Genomic DNA, 22,118 nt, shown 5'->3' on the forward strand with positions numbered 1-22,118 from the left:
TAATTTACTAGCGTGAGCAGTGGATGCAAACAAGCTAATGGATGTGTAAATGCAAAAACAATCTTATAGAGTCGTGACCGAGGCCCCGCGTCGTCCACAAAAATATTCAAAGACTCGATGACTTTTCAGGAAAAGAAATTCTGATTATATTTAAGAACCAATTCTCTACTAGTATGCATTTTATTAGCATATTGGCTGTTTATTAGTATGTATAAAGCACATATTAATGCCTTATTCTGCATGACAATATTTTAGATAACTCATATCTACCTTACTAACTGTTAATAAGCGGCAAATTAGGCAAAAGTCATAGTCACAATAGTTGGTTAATAGTGAGATTTGGAGATCAAAATAAAGTGGGTAACACAATATTAGCATGCCTAATATTAACATTGGTTGTTTATTTGTACTTATAAAGCACATATTCTGCATGACCATATTCTACATCCCTAATCCAACCCAACCAACTATTAATATGCAGCAAATTAGGAGTTTACTGAGGCAAAAGTTGTAGTTAATGGTTTGTTAGTGAGAACTGTTAAAATAAAATGTGTCTGGATTTTTAAAAAAAAGTTTCACTAAATTTCCTGATAACATACAGTATTTTATAGTTTGGCATGACAAGTAAAATATATATCAATCATAAAAAATGTCTATGGAGTTTTAAGATTATATTTATTTATATGACAAAAAACTGTTAGCATTTTGAAATGATTTGATTTTTAGTTGCTTTGACTTATTTCAATATTTGCTTTAATGTTTGATTTTAATATTTGTTTTAATGTTTCATTAACTTGAGGTTGAGGTTGTGTTGTTTGAGGTTGAAGTTTTATTATTTATTTATATTTGTGATAAAAAAAATTATTCACACTAGCACACTGAAAAGCAACACACCCGTTAATTTTGATTCTTACAAAGAAAAAACCTTTTTTTAACAGATTCAACGTTTTATTTATTCTAATTTTTATTGAATGTATGTACAATTATTAGTATTTAATCATTATTTTAATGATTTAATTATATAATAATAATAATTATGATATTAATTCATATTATAAAATACAATGAAAATATAATACAAATAATAATAATAATAATAATAATAATAAAATGTAATAATGTTTTAACTGAAACTGAAGTGTTGCATATTTCCAAATTCTCTCTGCTTCACTTCTATACTGAAGAGTTTTTTTTTCATGGAGCCAAAAAGCGCAGTTTACTGACAAGGAAGGCCGTGATCTGGTTTTTACCACCCACGCTGTGAAATTCACAAATTTATTCTAAAGAATGCACATTTGCTGTCAAGTGTGGCTTTAGCGGATGGCACAACAGGTTAACCATACATCCATAAATGAGCAAATATGATGGAATATCACTTGACTCAATGCATTGGTTCCAGTCACAGCTTCTTTTCGTTTTCACCCATGTATATTTATTATCTTTTCTTTTCAGCATGTTTATCTCTAACAGCAGCTGTATATGTCATGAACATAGCACAGATCAGGGTAAGGGCCAGGAACAAAACACTCCTGACATCTCAGAATGTAATAGCTTTTCTCGCTCCGCTCAAATCATCAGCTGCTTCTAATGTGAGGTCTTTCACGAGCAATGCAAATAAGAGCAGTTCGACGTCAATAAGCGGTTTTCAGTTGGGTAAAAATAGTAGCGAGGCAAGTGAGGCCCTATCAAGGGCACTTGACACACAGCGGCAAATAGGTGACATATCCGCAACGGCTGTGATAGCAGGAGAAAAGGGAGATCGAGTGAAGGGAGGTGTGAAGTGGGGTTACGTTCGCCTCAGGGCTTTTCTGGAAAGCGCCGAGTCTCCAGTGTGGCTAAGGCTGAACTTGAGTCGACCCTGTGCTGTTCATATCAATTTTGTATGAGAGGGGGCCGGAATCATTGATACGACTGCTGGTGTGAGATCCAAAGCACCAGGCTCATCTGCTCATCTCTCTGCTCTCCTCATGGTGCTCAGACCTTTAACACCTGTGGACCGCCCTGGAGACCAGTCTCTGGCTGTGACAGCCAGCGTATGTTCCAGGGGAGCAATCTCTGCGTCCACACACACACACACACACAGATGCACACACTCATGGGCCAGCAATGCGGGCCAGGCACTCTCAGTGCTTCAAAACGGTTTCTAAGAAAAACCAAAACAAGAACAAATAGAAATTAACTGCATTCGCTTGGGCTGGGAAATATATTGAATGTTCACATTATATTCAGGATGATATTAAATTAAGCAACATCAGACCATGCGACTGGGCTAATTTTTCAGAAGTCCTGGTTTTGCGACTTGTGTTGTTACACAGCTGTTTTTTTTTTTTTTTTTTTTTTTGGTTTAGTGAAAGTTGTTCATGAGTCGATTGTTTGTCCTGAACAGTTAAACTGTCTGCTGTTCTTCAGAAATATCCTTCAGGTTCCACAAATTCTTTGGTTTTTCAGTATTTTTGTGTATTTGAACCCTTTGCAACAATGACTGTATGATTTTGAGATCCATCTTTTCACACTGAGGACAACTGAGGGACTCATATGCAACCATTACAGAAGGTTCAAACACTCACTGATGCTCCAGAATTAAAAAATGATGCATGCATTAAGAGCCAGGGGGTGAAAACTTTTGAACAGAATGAAGATGTGTACATTTTTCTTATTTTGCCTAAATATCTTTTTTTTTTTTTTTTAATACTGCCCTTTAGAAGCTACAGAAGATATTTACATGTTTCCCAGAACACAAAATAAGTTACGTTTACTCTGATCTTCAAATTCCAAAAGTTTTCACCCCCCAACTCTTAATGCATTGTTTTTCCTTCTGGAGCATCAGTGAGTGTTTGAACCTTCTGTAATAGTTGCACTTGAGTCCCTCAGTTGTCCTCAGTGTCAAAGGATGGACCTCATAATCAAACAGTCATTGTTGGAAAGGGTTCAAATGCACAAAAATGCTGAAAAACCAAAGAATTTGTGGGATCTAAAGAAGATTCCTGAACTCTTCAGGACAAACAAGGGACTCGTGAACAACTATCACTAAACAAAAAAAAACACAGCTGTGGATCATTCAGGTAACAACACAGTATTAAGAAACAAGTGTATGTAAACTTTTTGAACGTTTTTGAAGTTTTATAAATTCAACTATTATTTTCTCTTGTGAACTACATGTAAACATCTCTTATGTAAAATATCTTATTCAGGTCAGTACTACATAAAAAATAACATGCATTTTGTATGGTCCCTCTTATTTTGGTAAAATAATTAACATTTTGCAGATTCTGCAAGGTGTATGAAAACTTTTGACCTCAAGTGTATATCAGAACTTTTGTTTGCTTTATTTATGCAGTTTCAATGGAATAAATTGTGGTCACAAATAAGGAATACAAAATAGGGTATGTTTGTGTGCAAGAGAAACCCTTGTCGCTTTCCACCATCAATGAATCACAAGGAGCACCCAGCAAAATATTCCATCACCAGATCACTAATCAGCACAAGCACTAACAAAAACTGAAAATTTCTGCTCAACAACTGAAGATGCTTCCTCTTTATTTGAAACATTACTGCCACAAGCTATTTCATAAAATGGAGTGAGAAGTGCAAAACGTTTTGACAGTAAATGACACCTATGCTGTTCGGCTGAAATTATGGCTTCTCTAATCCAAATACATCATGAAGACTGTCCAAACTATGCAATATATTTTAGTAAGATATATCACCTAGCCCTAGTGCTCACAAAACGTAATAGGTCTGCCAAAATGAAGCAAAAGGACTTCTGTTCTTTATGCTTTAAGTCAAAACCATCATTTGGTTTTTACTGCAGCATTTAGCTGGATTTGTATTCACTCAAAAGGATGCACCTATTAAGGAAACTCATTTCTCATCCAAGCCGCAGCGGGACAGGAGTTTGGGATTTCTAATATAACTTTGAAAGAGTGGATAACTCAGGGTTTGATGTATTCTTTCAAGCAATTACCTTGTCACTTGCGCAAATCATTTTAGCACGCGCTTCATTTAAACTCTACAGACTGACTCAGTTCAAAAAGATATTTCTGTCTGCAATCACACTTCACTGAAGAATTTATACGGATTAAATCAAATCTTTTCGCCAATTCATCGTTGATATCTCATGCTGCCAGTAAGCACTGGGATTTGATAAAGTTCGTCAAATCTTTATTCTTTGGAGTTGCTTCGTCAATGTTTTTTGCCTGTGTGTCAGAAAACTTGGGTGGTAAAAATGATATTTTGACAGTTAGGGCAGCAAGTGCTGCACTGTTCAAGAACCGGCCGGCGAGATAGTGCAAGAGTAATTTAAAAGTGCATCTACCTTCAGTTTTTATGAACCTCACAGTTGTAGCCGGGCAATTTATTCTAGAGAGCTGACAACTCAGCTTCTCTGCTCAATAGCAGGAAGAAGCCAGAGAAGAAGCGCTTCAGCCCTATTTGCACATCAAGAGAGGTGTGCAGGTTAGGGCTCAGGCACCGCTCCGCGTGACATGCGGCACAGCAAGAGAAAGAGCAAAAAGATGATTAGAAGAAAATGAGGAATGTACAGGCCTATAAAGAGTACAGTAAGGTGAAACATCACCCATGTGCTTTCAATCAGGGGAAGAAATCTGTTCAACTGAGGTGAGCATAGTGACTAAAGATTTGTATTTTCAGAAGTTCTGTGACTAACTTCCTGTTTACACCTGGTATCAAGATGCATTTTGGTTGATTGGATCGCAAGAAGACGTAGAAGACACATTCCTATTTACCCCTGGTGCTTTCATCTATTTCTTTTGTCCATTTTAGACTACTTTCCTGATTTCTTTGAGGTATATGTATGGGCTTTTTCTGATATTGTGAAATAAGGTTGCACAATTTACTTATCAATGTGAAAAGAGACAACAGAAAATGCAGCTTTCGTTTCTGCTCTGATAGCTGCAAAACTATGCCAAAAGCTGTGTTAGAATCAGGAATGGTAAAAGAACATTGTGCTTTTTGCAACCCAGGCGCATTGGAAATACATGCCTGTGGCGACGTTTCTGAAACTTCGATATTTTGTACTTTACTGCACGTTTCATGGTGAAATGTCCAGTGAGTGGTGCTAAAACACGCATTCAATATGTGACTGCGGCCACATTTTTTATTGAGTTGATACAGGCATGTATTGCTGCATTTTTGTTATGTTGTTCAGGTACGTATTGTGGTGGTTCAGAATTCAAATGTCTGGGTAGTGTCGCTAAAAGTTTAATGCTTTATCGAATTGGAAAATAACATACCTTCAACACCAAACCCAATGCTAAACCTACCTGATAGTGTTAATGAATGCAACAAAGTGATATAAAAATGCATTTACTGATGCAATCGTGCTATTTTAACTTGTACGCAAGTTTGAGCTATTTAGTCGAATCAAAGTTTCACTGGATTCGCACCTGAGCACTTTACCTCACAATTACAACACCATATTGCAAACCTACTGAGTAAGAAAACTCAGGTTGTTGTTTTATTGCCTCTAGTGTTTATTTCAACTGGAAGCTGCAGCGATTCGTATGTGTAGGCAAGTCTTTCTAGTTTTGGAGAAATGTAGGTAGAGGCAAGATTTTCCAATGAGCCTGGGTAGGCTTTTTACATATTTTTGCATTCAAACCAAACGTACGTATTTAGCTGTGAAACTTGCTAACTAGCACATTATTAAAGGTTAATGAAACCCCGGACTACTTTTTCTGAGATTTTAGCAGAGGTCTTCATCATAGCATCTGTTAATTTTAATTGTTGAAAAAAAAAACTGGTTAATTTTTAGCTTTTTTGCGCTATTTTCATCCTCCGGGTTTAAAATCTACATTCTGTTGACGTCACAGTTTGTACTTCGACTGTAGTACTTCGATGACACGTTGGTGTTTCATATTTATGCATGAGGCTGCGTGTTCTTATCCTATGAGAAGATGCTTCACCTAATTATTCATGACAGTGTGTGTTGATTTACTATGACAGACGCTTCAGACTGTGAGATTGCATATATTAAGAGAGAAACGTTCATGGATCGAAGGAGAGTGTTTGTTTTTGTTTGCTTTGTAAGAGTTCAGTAAAAAATGCGATTCATTCATAGAGTGAGTGTAATACCGGTTTTTACAACTCCTTGACGCAAAGCATCAAAAGGATTATAAACGCCAAAATAAGTCTTAGAAGTTAACAGAGGTGCAACAGCGCGTTCATATATATGTTTCCGATGCAGAGTGCAAAAGACTGTGCATTTATTTGTGTTGTTAACTCAATGGGAGTGAAATGAAACTATCTGAACCGTCTGAACCCAAAGTTGACTTGGTTCCCTCCTCACCCTCTGCTCCACAGCGCACCACGCCCACTTTTGCAGCATTTTTTAAAACTGCGGTGGGAACTAACCAGTGCTGAAACAGGAGGGTTTCATGACCCTTTAAGAAAGACGACTTGCAATGATGCATAAAAACCCTTATACTCACTTCAAATCATGAATGATTTGTGCGAACACAGACGCATTTATGTAGATCTCCAGGCAATTTCCTTCAAAAACGAAAGTAATGTTAGTCCTCTGCATCTTCAGCGGCTCAAAAGTTGGGAGTAAATGATGACTACTATGTTCATTATTACATCCAACAACAAAACACCTCAATCGGAGACATTCTTGTCTTCCCCTGCACCGGAGTCGACACAATGGTGGTCGGACTGTTCTCAGTTCTAGACAGGTAAGACGGCTGTTTCAATCAACTATCGTGGAAGCGGCCTGGTTTTTTGTGACATTACACAGACAAGATGCTGAGAATAAATGAGAATTTAATGATGTGTGTGCTGTCAAAGATCCTTCTGTGCCCCTATTTGCCAGTGTGACAGAATTCGTCGTGGACGATGGAAAAAAATTGATAGTCCACTTTAGACATTCTACTAACAGTAAGTAGCTTTGCAACTGCATGTCAACTAGTCAGAGTATTAGTAGACTTTCTGCTTAATATCTTCTAACACTCTTCTAAACTTGGCAAGTATATGTCAACTTATTCTACTAACCCTAAACCTAACCTAACAGTCTGCTCTGAGAGTTAGTAGACATGTAGTTGCAAATGAATGAGAATTAGTAGACATGGAGTTGCAAAGTTACTTATAGTTAGTAGAATGTCTAAAGTGGACTATCAAAATAAAGTGCAACCAAAAAATTAAACATGCTAGTCCTTCTGTGTTGACGCTGTGAAGCATTGCAGATGTGGTATCGGCTGTTGTCCACTATGAGATAAAATGTTTGAATCTTGCATCCCGATGCTCATTGTCATTTATGAATCCCCACTGCACCCTATGTCAAGCAGATTGTGCCAAATCGGGCTAAATTTGTGTAGTCTGAGGCTTTCAGCTTAAGAAAGTAATTGTTCTTGATGCCTTAAAATTTTAAGTTTAGTCTTAAAATGTCAAATTACTGAAAGTTATTATTTTTGCTTTTTTTTGTGCACAAAAAGCATTTTGTTGCTTTATAAAATTAAGGTTGAACCACTGATGTCACATGGACTATTGCATTCTTGTGTTCTGAAGATGAACGAAGATCTTACTATTCCTTTAAAATAAAACCATATTGTCTGTAACATTCTGTGCCTGTTCAAATGTATTCAACCACATGAATGAAAGCAATACAATCAATTGAGTCTTTAGAACTGGTCAAAAGTGGACAAGCTCGAAAAAATTCAGACCCTGTTTACACCCATAAAAAACATGTTAATGCAAGGTGAAAACAGTGTCTAACCCAAAATAAAATAGCTGTGTATGTCATAGACAGCAATCTGCAGCGAGAAAAAGAGATGATGCCAATGATTTTCAATGATTTTCAATTGCTGTTTTCCGGTGACATGAGTGATTGAGACCACTTGGCTGCAATTCAACAAAGCTGAGACGTTTCACTTCATGCAAATGAGTTGTGAACAATAGGAGCAAAGGCAGTGGAGATCATGTGATCCGCCTCCTGTGAGATTCGGGATGTGAATCGTAAGAATTTCAATTCCTTTTAATGATTCCATTTCCTTAGTTTCATTAAGAATTCTTTTAGTACTTTACTGAATAAAAGAAAAGAAAATGCTTTAGCTGTAAAAGGAACTGATTCATTGCACAAAAAAAATTACTTCATTTTTTACTGACAATACATTTAATTTGTGAGATTTTCCTCAGACCACCAACCATTATTAACACCAAGTCCTAACCGGACATGTGACTCCGCAAGACATGATAAAAATCCTAATAAGCCAAGTTGGTTATACATGTGATCACCAGAAGAGTTTTTGGAACCCTTTCCATTTCTGCAGCATCACGGCTAACAGCTGACTGTGTTTTATATTATATTAAAATCATTCAATTTGAGTTTGAATATCATTGTGCATGACTTTAATAGCCATAATGAAAGCAACAAAGAATAATTCGCCCCAGATCCTGGAAATAAATTAAATTTAAGGAAATACTGTATCAGTTACTGCGTATGCAATCTAAATTTTGTATTTATTTAATTATGTACTTTTCTATTTAGCTGCAAGTGTGAAACAGCATTGTGCTTGCAGAGAGAGCCCACCCACATGCTTTTCTGACTGGCTATGATTAGTGATTGATTTCGTTGCATCTTGTAGCTGTGTCGTGTCTGGTATGGACAGAAAAATTGCTTGTCGCTGGGATCTTATTGCATCGTGTCTGGTTTTGAAGAGACAGTAATGCCTACTAGCGAAGAACAGCACAGCAACCTGGTGACCTCAAAAACACTTTCAGTGTTGAGAAGGGCATAAGAAACTCTCTAAGCGAAAGAGCATTTCTGATCAGCTATTTTCAGACTTAAGCATGTTTCTAAGCAAGCTAGTATTCAAAATACGCTTTTGAATAAAAGATGTACACATTGCATTCCACAGATCTGGCTTGGTTTGAATTGAATGATGCATGGCACGTAACATGTGCCACATGTTTAATTGATGTGCATGTGTCAATGCATTCATTGAGCCCTGCCAGCATGAAGCCAGTGTAAATATTGCAGTTTTATGGCTCTTCTGTTGAGATGGAGCCCGGGAAGGCACTATGAGGTACAGCCTCGAGATGTGAAATCCATAATCCATTAAATTACAGGAGCATTCCTGACTAACCAATGCCATCAGATAATGCAGACATCAAAATGTGACACGCTGCACCCCGGCATATATCTAATCTGAACATACAGCTAAAATTAATGGACTGTTGAGACAGAAAGATCATTTTGTTGTCACGGGCAACTCTCACCACTGCGAGGGAGTGAAGGTTCTGTACATCTTGGTCATTAAATTCTAATAATATCATACAGTACTGCATGAATAAACATAACCGCATGCATGATTGGTGTTGCAGAATCATTCAAATTACTGAGAGGAAGAACAATGTCTCAAAACTCAGTGAGCTGCCTACATAGGCTGCGTTAAGGTGTTACAAGCCGTTCCAAATGGTAGGCAGCACTTATTTTTCCATCCGGATACTTTCATTTGGCCAAATTCTAAAGAAGCACCCTTGTCATTTCTTCACAAAGCAGCTAATATACTAATGCAACAAGCTCTGTAATAAAATCTACTTAAAAGGATAGTTTACCCAAAAATGAAAATCTCGCTCTCATGTTGTTCCAAAACCGTAAGACCTTCATTCACCTTTGAAACACAAATAAGGTATTTTTGATAAAATCCGAGAGCTTTCAGACCCTGCACAGACAGCAACGCATCTGATATGTTGAAGGCCCAGAAAGGTGGTGTGCAAAGAAAAGAAAAGAAAAAGACATTTTTTTCTTTTTAATGTCAGTTGTGGATGCACGCGCCGTGATACTCTTGTGAACGTGAATCGAAGACTGACACAGAAGAGAAAAAATTGCAGAATTTTTGCTGAGTCAATTTAGTTTTTGCACATAAAAAGTATTCTCGTAGGCTTAAAGGAGCAGTTCACTTCCAGAACAAACATTTACAGGTAATGTACTCACCCCCTTGTCATCCAAGATGTTCATGTTTTTCTTTCTTCGGTTGTAAAGAAATTATGTTTTTTAAAGAAAACATTTCAGGAGTCCTCTCTATATAATGGACTTCAATGGTGCCCCTGAGTTTGAACGTCCAAAATGCAGTTTAAATGCAGCTTCAAAGAGTTCTAAACAGCCGAGGAATAAGGATCTTATCTAGAGAAATGATCGGTTATTTTCTAAAAAAAATTTACAACTGATATTACTACATAAACTCAAACGGTCAACTTGCGTTTTTACCGGTTCAAGAAAGTTAGGGTATGTCGAAAAACTCCCATTTCATTTCACTCAACTTCAAAATAGTCCTAAATCGCTGCAGAAGTACAGACCCAGTGTTTACAAAGTGAATGTGCAAAGAATGTCAAATGCCCTTTACCAAAAACAGCGATGTAGGACGATTTTAAAGTTGGAGAAGAAAATGAGATGGGAGTTTTTCGACATACCTTAACTGTCTTGAACAGGAAAAAACTGAGTTCACAGAGACTTAGAGAAGACAAGCATTTGAAGTTAAAAAGTATTTAAATTGCACATTTTTTTTAGAAAATAACCGATTGTTTTGTTCGATAAGACCCATTATGTGTGGCTGGGATTGTTTGGAGCCCTTTGAAGCTGCATTTAAACTGCATTTTGGAAGTTTAAACTCAAGGGAAACATAGAAGTCCACTATATGGAGAGGAACCCTGAAATGTTTTCCTCAAAAAACATAATTTCTTTACGACTGAAGAAAGAAAGATGACAAGGGGGTGAGTACATTATCTGTAAATTTTTGTTCTGGAAGTGAACTACTCCTTTAACGAGTCATCATGTTTGCGAATCTTCTGCCTGGTACAGATTAGTCTCGTGTAGCCAGACCCTCAGACTGACTGCAGAAGGTCTGGGGACCTTGGCCGCTTTGAATGGCCAAGGCCCGCCCAAGAGGCCATATGATCGACAGCTAAAGCAACCAATCACGTTTTGTGCCGCGTCATGTTAATGGGCATGGAAATGTCTCCACAATAACAGACCGGTGTGTAAAACTCTCAGACATATTTTAAAGATTCTATGCTGCAAACTTAACATTTTTTACATACTTTTGAAAATCCAGCGTTTAGTTGATCCTAATAAGCACAGTTGTAAACACGAAGGCTATCTTCTTTCGTGAGGGGGTTTGGCATTACAGCATCTTTGTTTCCAGGTGGAACGTTATAGAACGCGACACCTATGTGTCCCGAAAATCCTGTATAATTTAACCAATCGGATGACGACTTTGAAACTCCTGAAGTGTTTCCAGCTAAGCGGGCTGTATGCAAAAGATGTCAGCCAACAGTTCATGGGCTTGACATCTGAGGCTGAGACTAGTTACCGATATACGTCACTAGGTAACGCATTTGCATAATCCCCGCCTGCCCGCAAAATATGAACAGTCTGACCTGCCCACAAACACAAATTTAGTTAGTGTGTTTACATCACGTTTTAAAGACACGTTGTTTTCATTGCCGAAAGATGATGATATGAAGAAACAGTGGTTAAAATTCACGTTTTCCATGATACCACAGCAATACAATTCGTACCACATACAAAGTTTAAACTTATCACTAAGAAACGCCCTGATCAAGTCATGCTTGCGATTGAGTTTCCAGTTGAGCGGCTGCATCTGTATCATCCTCGCGCTCAGCTCGAATTGATAAGGTAATATCGATGCCATTTTTTTTAAACCCGATTGCATCTTTGTGTCCAAGTAACCCTCTAGAGCACTGTATACGGAAAAACCAATCACAACAGACTTGGCCAGCTGACCAATCAGAGCAGAGTAGGCTTATGGAAAGGAGGGGTTTACAGACCTTAAGATCAGAACTGCTTCGAACAAATTGTTTTGAAATCATTGACAAATGACTCTATGTACAAATGTATATTTGGAGAAAATTACAATGTTTTCTGACCTCAAATGCATTTAAACCTGTTGTAGGGGACTCCAACACCATATTAGGACACTTTAAAATACCATATAACCTGCTCTTTAAGCTGAACCACAGATGTCACATTGACTATTTGTGATGCGATCTGGGAAAATCCGTCGGTTGTCGCACTGGGATGTTTACAGGAAAATTGAAAAATAGGTTGAATGTCAATTTTTTGTCAAAATTAGGTTTTCATTTAATTATTATTCTATAACATCTTGTCTGTCATCTCTGAAAATATCTTGGCTCTTATGTTAAGAACGCTTAACACACACAAAAACAGTTAACCTATCAAAATAAACCACGTAACATATTTAATAAAAGTGTATCAATTCACATTCTCCACGAGTCCTGTGTAACTACAGCACGCAAAGTTTATTTATTCATTTTTTAATATCATAGGATGGTGGAGCGCAACGCAGTCTGAAGTACTGCAGCTGCTCACTTAACCGATTTTACTCATCTCAATCTGCTCAATCTTGGTGATGTCAGTGCCCTAAACGATGTTATTATGGACTATTTCATATCCAGAAATGAAGGATTGGATGATGAAGTTACTAAAGAGGAGGCGGAGCCGGATGGCAGTCTGTTAAATGCACAGTGCACGAACAGATGCGCTGCGCTCGCTTTTACTACAAAGTAGGCTGCATTATTCGTGGTCAAAAGTTCGGAGACTATGCCCATGATAACAGACGTGAGTCTGTTTGTGTAATGATGCAGTATAGCGCTCCTGACTTGACAGACAGCTCTCTTTAAACCCGCTAAGTGAAAGTGAAAGCCGTCTCACTTTAAACCTGTTTTTCTCAAAATTCCATTCCTGAAAATCTTTGCTATTAGCCTACTTTAGATAGCCATAACTTTAGTTACGTTCAAGCTATGGACAAAACATAGTAAAAACAGTTTTGGAAAGGGCTTGAGGGTCAAATGGTATCAAAACCTAAACAAGGTCAAATTTAACCATGTGTTGGGTTTTCCTAGATCGCATCACATTTTTACAATGTCCTTATCTTTCTTGGCCTTAAACATGATAGTTGCGTTGCTGTCTATGCATTTCAGAAAGCTCTCAGATTTCATCAAAAATATGTTGTGATCCGAAGATGAATGAAGGTCTTGATGGTGAGTAGTTCATGACAGAATTTTTGGTTGAACTATTGTTTTAAAATACATTATAAAAGATTATAACAGTCAGTTACAAAATATTTTTCTTTAAAAACCATAAAGTATTCAAACAAAACTAAAAAAAATTAGAAAATGTGATAGTTTGTTAGTATAGGACAATATTTGGCCGAGATCATGATCTTTACTTAATATCCTAATAATTTTTGGCATAAAAGAAACATTTTTCAACCATTTTGATCCATACAATGTATTGCTGGCTATTGCTAAAAATATTCCCAAGCTACTTATGACTGGCTTTGTGGTCCAGGGTCACATTTGTAAATTCCTATAAAGGCATTATAAAGCTCACTAGATTAAAGAGCTGTAAAAATGGAAGCATAAAATGCAAACATACCTGTACTGAGGGGAAGGAATGCCCTTTGCATCACAGGTCAGTGTAGCCTCTTCTTCCAGCGAGCCCACTGTCAGATCACTGGGCTCCATTCGCCATTTCGGCCCATTAAAAGACTTGTAATCCATACACTCTGAGAGCAAACAACAGAAATCAATTACATGTTTGTATCTTAATGCACAGCTTAAGTTGAAGTGTGTCATTTGTAGATGTAAATTACTTTCTCTTTCTCATCTTAATGGAATAGCTCAGCCAATAAAGAACAGCAGTAGCATACCTGTTCTTTAAATAAGGAGAGACAATTAAATGTAAAACATACTATGGATTTATTCCTTCAAAAGATGTAAACGCTACAGCTTTGTAGCCCTATTAAATCACTGATCTGTTTGTTTGAGTGTCCTAATCAGCCAAGAGAGAGTGACACTGTCTCAAGTAATGGTGTGAGTTTGGTGGCGGGAATAATGCCTGACTAATTTGTCTGACCAAAGGCTGATGGGTTTAAAGCTACCATGAATTCAAGACTGACAATTCTTATTGTTTTGGAAAATTACAGGGTTTTATTATAAATGATTTATCTTTGTATTCAGCATTATTTTTTTATTTTTCATAACATTTAATCAAAAACTTCCCCTCCCTCTCTCTTCTCTGATGACATGTGCACTATTAAGAGGACGACAACGATCCAATCAATTCCCAATGGATAAAATCAAGCCCCATTTTAATCTCATTCAGAAAGCTGTTTCATTAGATATAAATCACAATAGAGAAGAAAATATGATTGCAATTTCCGTTTCATGCAGACTTTAAGAAACCTGTTTGCAAATATTAATTTTTGCAAATCCTTTATGTTATGCTAGTGAAAAAAACGACACACTTATACTTTAAAATTGAGCTTATGGTGTTACAGGCATAGTTCATTTGAACATGAAAATTCTGTCATCATTTACTATGAAACATAAAAGAAGGTATTTTGAGAAATCTCACAGTGATGTTTACCAACATTCTTCAAATGATCTTCTTTTGTCTTCTGAAGAAGAAAGTCAGGTTTGGAGCAACGTAAATAATGACAGAATTTGCATTTTGGGGTGAACTATTCCTTTAAGACTCTAAAAAGAAGTTTGTGGGTAAATATTCTGCAGATGACAGAAGCTGCGCAGTAACACGCATGTATAAAGAGTGCAGAAACGCGGACCATATGTGGTGAGATCACACCAGGTGTGTGGGTTCCAATCAAGTGCTATGCTCGCATCACTCAATTTCTGCTTAAGATGTTATCAAAGTGGCAAATTCGCAGGAATCTTCACATTTAAGTGTGACATTTGTTTAGAAAATGGGAACTAAAGCTCTCTCATATGACATTTACATTGTGCACATTAAAGTTATACTTGACAATACAGTGTCTTTCTATTTCTTGTCCTCTTCTCAACCTAACTGAAATACTCAGATAAATGGAATGTCTCTATTCAGTTATATGTTGCTTTTAAAGGATTAGTTCACCTCAAAATGAAAATTCATTTTGACATTTTGAAGAATATGTTGGCACGTACAATGAACACGGACTGAAGCTTTTGCGCTTCAAAAAAGGGCACAAAAGGAGAAAAAGTAGTAACTTGTGTATGAGGAACCGAATATGATTATATATGATTTTATATACATATTTATACATTTATATGCGTACAGAGCACAAAAGACTGAAAAAGGTTTGCCATTGACTTTTGTCATTGCTTATCTCACAAGCCCATTATGAGCTGTCATTAGATGACTGATGATCATTTGTGATTTTTAAAAATAATTTTTCTATTAATTAAAAACTTCTTTAGGATTTGCAATTCTCAGAGAGGTCAATTAAATGTGCATGCAATTTTTTGGCATTTGTGAATTAAAGGGATAGTTCACCCAAAAATGAAAATTCTGTCATTAATTACTCACCCTCATGTTGTTACAAACCAGTAAGGACTTCATTCATCTTTACAACACAAATTAAGACATTTTTGATGAAATCTGGGAGATTTCTGATTTTCATAGCTTCATGAAATTACGGTTAAACCACTGATGTCACGTAGGCCCAATCCCAATTCTACCCCTTACCCCTACACTTTCCCCTACCCCTCCGTTTGGCGCGTTCACGTGTAGGGGTAGGGGTGTCTCAATTCTCTTTTGGTTGGAGAGGTAGGGGGAAGGGGAAGGGCTAGATAGCCCTCCAAATGAATATTTTTCGGGACCTCACTTCAAACAAAGGGCTAAGAGAAATTTCCAACATAGCTGCTCACTCAAGCAAGCAGACCCATAAATGTAAACAATTTTTGCCATTAATAAGGATTTTTATGACAATTTTTCATTATATGTATATTACCTTCAATCTTGTGTTTGTGATTTATGTTTGCAAAAAAATCGCTCAAGTTTGCTAGCGGATAGCACTGATTGCACGATATTAGAAAATATATTTTTGTCATATAACCGGTGACTTGACTGCATGTTAGAAACAAATATGAAAGTCAGTGGCAAGGTGATTTGCTTTAACCACGCATGTGGCAATGCATTGTTTTGTTTTGCTTACGGCCATATGTGTACATGTAAATGAACGGTGCTTACACTATTCGTACTTTTTGCAACATGGCAACATTTTTGTAATTTATAATCTGTATAGGGACGGGGCATGTCGTAACGTTAGGAGCTAGCGACAACGTATGATGACGTATAACAGTGTAGTAGTGGTGTCCCATTTCTTAGGGGAACATTTTTAACCCTTCCCCTTCCCACTTTGTTTCAAGGGGCAAGGGGAAGGGGCGAGGGGAGGCAAAGGGGTAGAAAATAGAATTGGGATTGGGCCGTAGACTATTTTAACAATGTCCTTACTACCTTTCTGGGCCTTGAATGTGTCAGTTGCCCAGACCCCTATGCAGAAAAATATATATATCTTAATGTAAATATAAATATATATATATATTATATATATATATATATATACGCAATACAGCGCATTATTGTGCCATCCCAAAGAGGCACAAAATCACTTTTACGGACTTTCTTGTACCCTTCTGCTGGGATGACCTGCCCAATTCAATCCAAACAGCTAAGTCCTTAGCCATCTTCAAGAATCGGCTAAGAACACATCTCTTCCATCTTTATTTGATCCTCTGACTCTACCCCTCTGTATTCTAATTCTATTCTTTATATGAAAAAAAAAATCCCTTTCAGACTTTATATATTATACTCCATTCATTTACTTACTGCGTGTTTTCTTAAAAAAAAAAAAAAATAGCTTCTCTGTTCTTTTTATATTCCACCTATTTTCTACCTATTATATTCTACCTATTGATTTATTATACAGTTAACAAAAAACAAAAGCCTCTAACACTAGCTTGCTTTTCCTTTTATATCCTATCTGTTTTCTTTTTTTAATTATTATATAATTATAAAAAACCTTGCTATGTGTAGGCTAACTGACACTTGTAATATCACTTTTGATTGCTTCCATTGTCCTCTTTTGTAAGTCGCTTTGGACAAAAGCGTCTGCTAAATGTCTAAATGTAAATGTAAATATAAATATATCAATCGCAAGTCCCTAAATGAAATCAAATCACAGTGGGATCGTAGCATGTTTTGGTCAAAAATTGTTTTGTTTGCAGGTAGGGCTGGGCATTACGGCCAAAAAAATGATCACAATATATATATTTTTTTATATCAGTTGATATCAATAATTATCATGATAAATGTCAAATTTTTATTTCTGTGAAGTTTTAAGGCAGATTTTTGCTATACAATTTGAAAGTTGTAAAAACATCCAAAAAAAAATTAGTCGACGAGAATAGGCTTGGTTGACCAAAACTGTATTAGTCGCTTAGTCAGAGGAGGAAAAAAATACACAGGAAGTGCCGAAGTCATGCAGTCCGTGACGAACAGATTGTTAATGGCTGGTCTATGTGGTAATACAGTACATTGGGCAGGACATCTAAACACTTGCCTATCAATCAACGATGTCAAAGATGGCTTTTCATCTAAAATATGCAAGTAGTAGCAACTGTACATGGTCGCTCAATCTAATGTTACAGTAACACTCCACTTTGTTTGAAAATAGGCTCATTTTCCAGCTTCTCTAGAGTTAAACAGTTGAGTTTTACCGTTTTTGAATCCATTCAGCCAATCTCTGGGTCTGGCGGTAGCACTTTTAGCATAGCTTAGCATAGACTGTTGAATCTGATTAGACTGTTAGCATCTCGCTCAAAAATGACCAAAGAGTTTTGATATTTTTCCTATTTAAAACTTGACTCTTCTGTAGTTACATTGTGTACTAAGACTGACAGAAAATACAAAGTTGTGATTTTCTAGGTCGATATAGCGAGGAACTATGCTCTCATTCCAGTGTAATAATCAAGGAACTTTGCTGCCGTACCATGGGTGCAGCACGCGCAATGATATTACACAGCGCCTGAAAATAGTCTGCCTGTGCAGGCAGGTGGTCATGTTGGTTATGTTGACGGAAGTTAGCCTATTTTCAAGTGCTGTGTAATATCATTGCGCCTGCTGCACCCATGGTACGGCAGCAAAGTTCCCAGAATGAGAGTATAGTTCCTAGCCATATCAGTCTAGAAAATCACAACTTTTCATTTTCCGTCAGTCTTAGTACATGATGTAACTACAGCTTTAAATAGGAAAAATATCGAAACTCTTTGGTCATTTTTGAGTGAGATGCTAACGGTCTAATCGGATTCAATGATCTAAGCTAGGCTAAAAGTGCTACCGCCAGACCCGGCGATTGGCTGAATGGATTCAAAAACGGTAAAACTTAACTGTTTAACTCTAAGGGAGCTGAAAAATTAACCTATTTTCAAAAAAAGTGGAGTGTTCCTTTAACTGAAAAAGTGTGCTATTGAAGTGTCTGTGCGGATTGTGGAAGCTAAATAGTAGCACACTCAATGCATGACAGATAGAGGCGCCTGTGCGCTCACTTAAAATTCTCGCTCAAAATACTCCATCATTTTTGGTCATACAGATAAAAGTAATGCATCTTTTGAATCTATAAAGACTCTACATCTATTTGTGTGCACTCACAATCACAACAAAACATTGTGCTTTTGTAAAATCATGAAAGCAAACAGGATGCCCTTTCTGAGGTCTCAGTCTCTGTGAACTTGAGGGCATCACTTTGAAACTCTTTGTATTCTTGCCTTATAGACATGAAAAAATCTATAGAGAGCGGAACGTCTACTTTTAAATGAACCAATTCAAATGGAAAACAAATTCTGTAATCCGTATGAAACATGCATACAGGCGCATACATGTCCTGATTTTGCTGAGTTAGATGTGCTCAACATATTTTGTTGATCCTGGAACAACATTTTAATCCAAAAATTTAATCTTGACCACATCCCCACACCTAAACCTAACCTTACCCATGAGTAATCCCTGAAATCAGAGGAAATGATAGATGAATGACACTGATGTACAAGCACCAAACACTGATTGTAAGCCTAAACTTCACAAAAACTATAAACTGTTTTTTCAAATCAACCAGAAAAATCTTTGGTTGAGGGCATAACAACATGAGCTGCTTAAAATAAAGTTATCAACATAAATGATATTCAAAATAGTAAGCAAACGTTGCTTTGTTTATGTTTCGCAAATATAGTCTGAGCAGTGTGCTGAAGTGCAGCCTTTTGGTCTAGTTGCTGCTGAAGCGAGGCGACAACGCCGTCGGCTTTTGTCGCCGCTAGTTCTTTGAAGCCGGCTTTGTGTGTCCCCGCCTTTAGATCATATCATGATGAAACATCCAGTTTTCACCCCTAATAAACAAATCATTTCTTGAGTTGATTTTTTTAAAGAATTGCTTCATTCAGTTCACCAAACCAGTCTGAGTGATTCATTCACAAATCAAACTGGTTCTCGACTTCACCTCACAGACTCAGTGATCCCGTCACAGCCATTAACAGCTCACAGGAGGTGAAGAATGACTCAAATTTCAGTCTGTTCCTCACTCAAAGCTATTGTATGCCATCAGAAGACCTGCAATACTGCACACATGTTGTACAGACCACTTTTATGGTGCGTTCTATTTGAAGCTTGAAAGCCTCAGCAGGGACTCGTGGAGCAGTAAAAATATTCAAAGTCTCTTCTTTTGTACTTTTGTGAAAGAAAGTCACAGATTCGGATCGACACGAGGGTGAGTAAATGATGACAGAAGCATCATTTTTAGGTGAACTATCCCTTTAAGACATGAAGCTCTGAGGGTGATTTGGTATATACAATCTGTATATTTCCAGTGAACTCATATTCAGAGAAATAATTTCCCCTCCCACATCTGTAGGAAGGGGAGCCATAAACTGTGACATACTAGTTCAATTTCCTCGGAAGACACATTGTATCGAAACCTCCGAAACCTTCTATGACACAACACAATTCATTTTCAAAATGACTGCACAGCTTAATTGAAAGCCCCTCCACCACATCCAAAACACGTCCTGTTCCTGTAAGCCTGATTCTGTGCGTCAGGGTCTATTACTGTCTTACGCTCATAATCAAGATATGGGCTGATAGCAACAAATGCTGCAACAACACATTTACTCCTGTCTGCCGTGGATTCACAATAAATGACCGGACAGGTTGACCACATAAATAATGCTTCACTGTAGTAGGATTTTTTTTTTAACTCTGAGCTTCAGAACATTGTTATAGTCTAGCTAAGCAAAGATTAAGTTAAAGTTGATAGAGACATAGTTGTGAATACACCACAAGAGCCACAGAGGGAAGGAATTACCAATTCATTTTACCTGCAAGATACTCCATGATTGATAGCAGCAAAAACTGTTTCCATAGTAACGTCATCTTCAGCTGCCAGGGGCGAGTGTTACTTGAATCCAGTGCGCCGTGAATGAACGGCTGCTCTCCAGAGAGAAAACCACCTGACCTGTTGAGGACCACATTATGAGAAATTAGAAATACTTTGTTATAGGTAGTCCAGTCTATTAATTAACTCTACAAAATTAGTTTTTATGCAAAAGAAAGGCATGAGATAATGAGCGGTAGCTGTGTTTGCTTATACACATTATGGGGTGAAATTATCACAGCGCTAATGCAGCTAATGTGGCTTAAAAGATCACAAGTGAGATCACTTGCATTCAGAACAATGGTCTTTTCCATGATGCAAATTAATATTGATTGGCTGGAAAAACCACAACAGCTGCAAAAATCTGCAAATAGGTCTGCTTTTCACTTAAAATGTAATTTAATCACCTATATAAACACAGAAAACACTGAAACAGTGATATTATTGGAGGATCAAATTCAGTATACACCTTATTAATAAAACATTCTATGAATAGACAAGCAGATGAACTCACAACATGAATGCAATATTCTCACTATTATAAATAAAAAGCTTAACGTGCAGTTTAGCTCAGGGCTCATCTGCTTGTTTTTATTTAGCATGCATAAACATATGGTGTATAATTAATTTGATCTTTTAATGACTATTTTACATTAAAGGGGTCATCAGATGCAAAATTCACTTTTATATGTTGTTTGAAAATAAATGTGTGTTGGCAATTTGTGTACACATCCACCCTATAATGATAAAAATCCACCCAGTGCTTTTTTTTTTTTTTAAATCCCTAATAATAATAATCACTTTCTCAGATCAGGCTGTTCTGAGATTCTTGGCAGAGTGATGTAGTTCTGCATAGGCTCCTCCCATGACTACTGATTGACACAGATGTTTTAGCACAGACCCGCCCCAAGTGAGCTGTAAACATTGTTTCGCCATTGTTTCGACGCCAGAGCAGGGGAAGACAAGAATGTCTTCTAAGCGATTGAGGTGATTTGTTGTTGGATGTAATAATGAACATAGCAGTTGTCGTTTACTCCTGACATCTGAGCCGGTGAAGGGAAAGTGCCCCCCGATCTACCTAAATGTGTCTATGTTCGTGTGAATCATTTTTGATCCAGCTCCCCTACAGAAGAAGTGAGTATAAGGTTTTTTTTTATGAATCTTTGCAAATCATTTTTCCTAATAATGTGCTAGTTAGCAAGTTCTGTGGCCAAACGCGTCTAAAGTTTACAGTCTCTCAGAGAACTGCTCATCTCCTCACAGAAGAGAGGGGTGCAGTAAGCAGAGCTCATTAGCATTTAAAGGGACATGCACCAAAACAGTTTTTGACCAGGGAAAAAGGGTGTTGTTTCACACAACCATTGAGAAATTTTAACCAGAGTATGTTATAGACTTTTCATTAAAGGAGACATCTGATGCCCATTTTCTACAAGTTGATATAATTCTTTAGGGTCTTCATGACAAGTCTATAACAAATTTCACTTTATTTTTGCCATTTTTTATTAGTATATTTTTATTTATCTATTTGTCTTTTTTTCTCTAATCTCAAAAACATAGTCCTTAAAAGTCCTTGAAAAAGTTCTGGAATTTCATTTTACAGTATCTGTACGAACCCTGTGTTAAGCTTAAAAATGTACAGAACATTCTAAATGTAAAAATGTTAATGTATTAATATTAACATTTAATATTTATATATACAGTCAGTAAGTTTTTTTTTAAATTGTAATAACATTTTACAATATTAAAATTTTTCCTGTATTTTCATATTTTAATAAATATCCACCTTATTTTCCCCACATAAGTGTACATTTTATGGTTCTGGCTACCGGTTCAAAATTTCTCAATGGTAGTGTAAAAAACACCCCT

General features: G+C 36.9%; 1 protein-coding gene across 1 annotated transcript in view; it reads right to left on the reverse strand.

Moving 5' to 3' along the window:
• cntn3a.2 (contactin 3a, tandem duplicate 2) overlaps nucleotides 1-22,118 on the reverse strand; it is a 104,433-nt gene that overhangs the window by 64,641 nt on the left and 17,674 nt on the right. The window contains exons 2-3 of the mRNA XM_051097185.1: nucleotides 20,197-20,333; nucleotides 13,433-13,562 (exon numbers count right to left, since the gene is read on the reverse strand). Coding sequence (XP_050953142.1) covers nucleotides 13,433-13,562; nucleotides 20,197-20,251 — 185 coding nt within the window. The 5' untranslated portion in view covers nucleotides 20,252-20,333. The remainder of the gene's footprint in view (nucleotides 1-13,432; nucleotides 13,563-20,196; nucleotides 20,334-22,118) is intronic.

The sequence above is a fragment of the Labeo rohita genome, chromosome 23, assembly GCF_022985175.1.
Source record: "Labeo rohita strain BAU-BD-2019 chromosome 23, IGBB_LRoh.1.0, whole genome shotgun sequence".
Taxonomy (NCBI): Eukaryota; Metazoa; Chordata; class Actinopteri; order Cypriniformes; family Cyprinidae; genus Labeo; species Labeo rohita.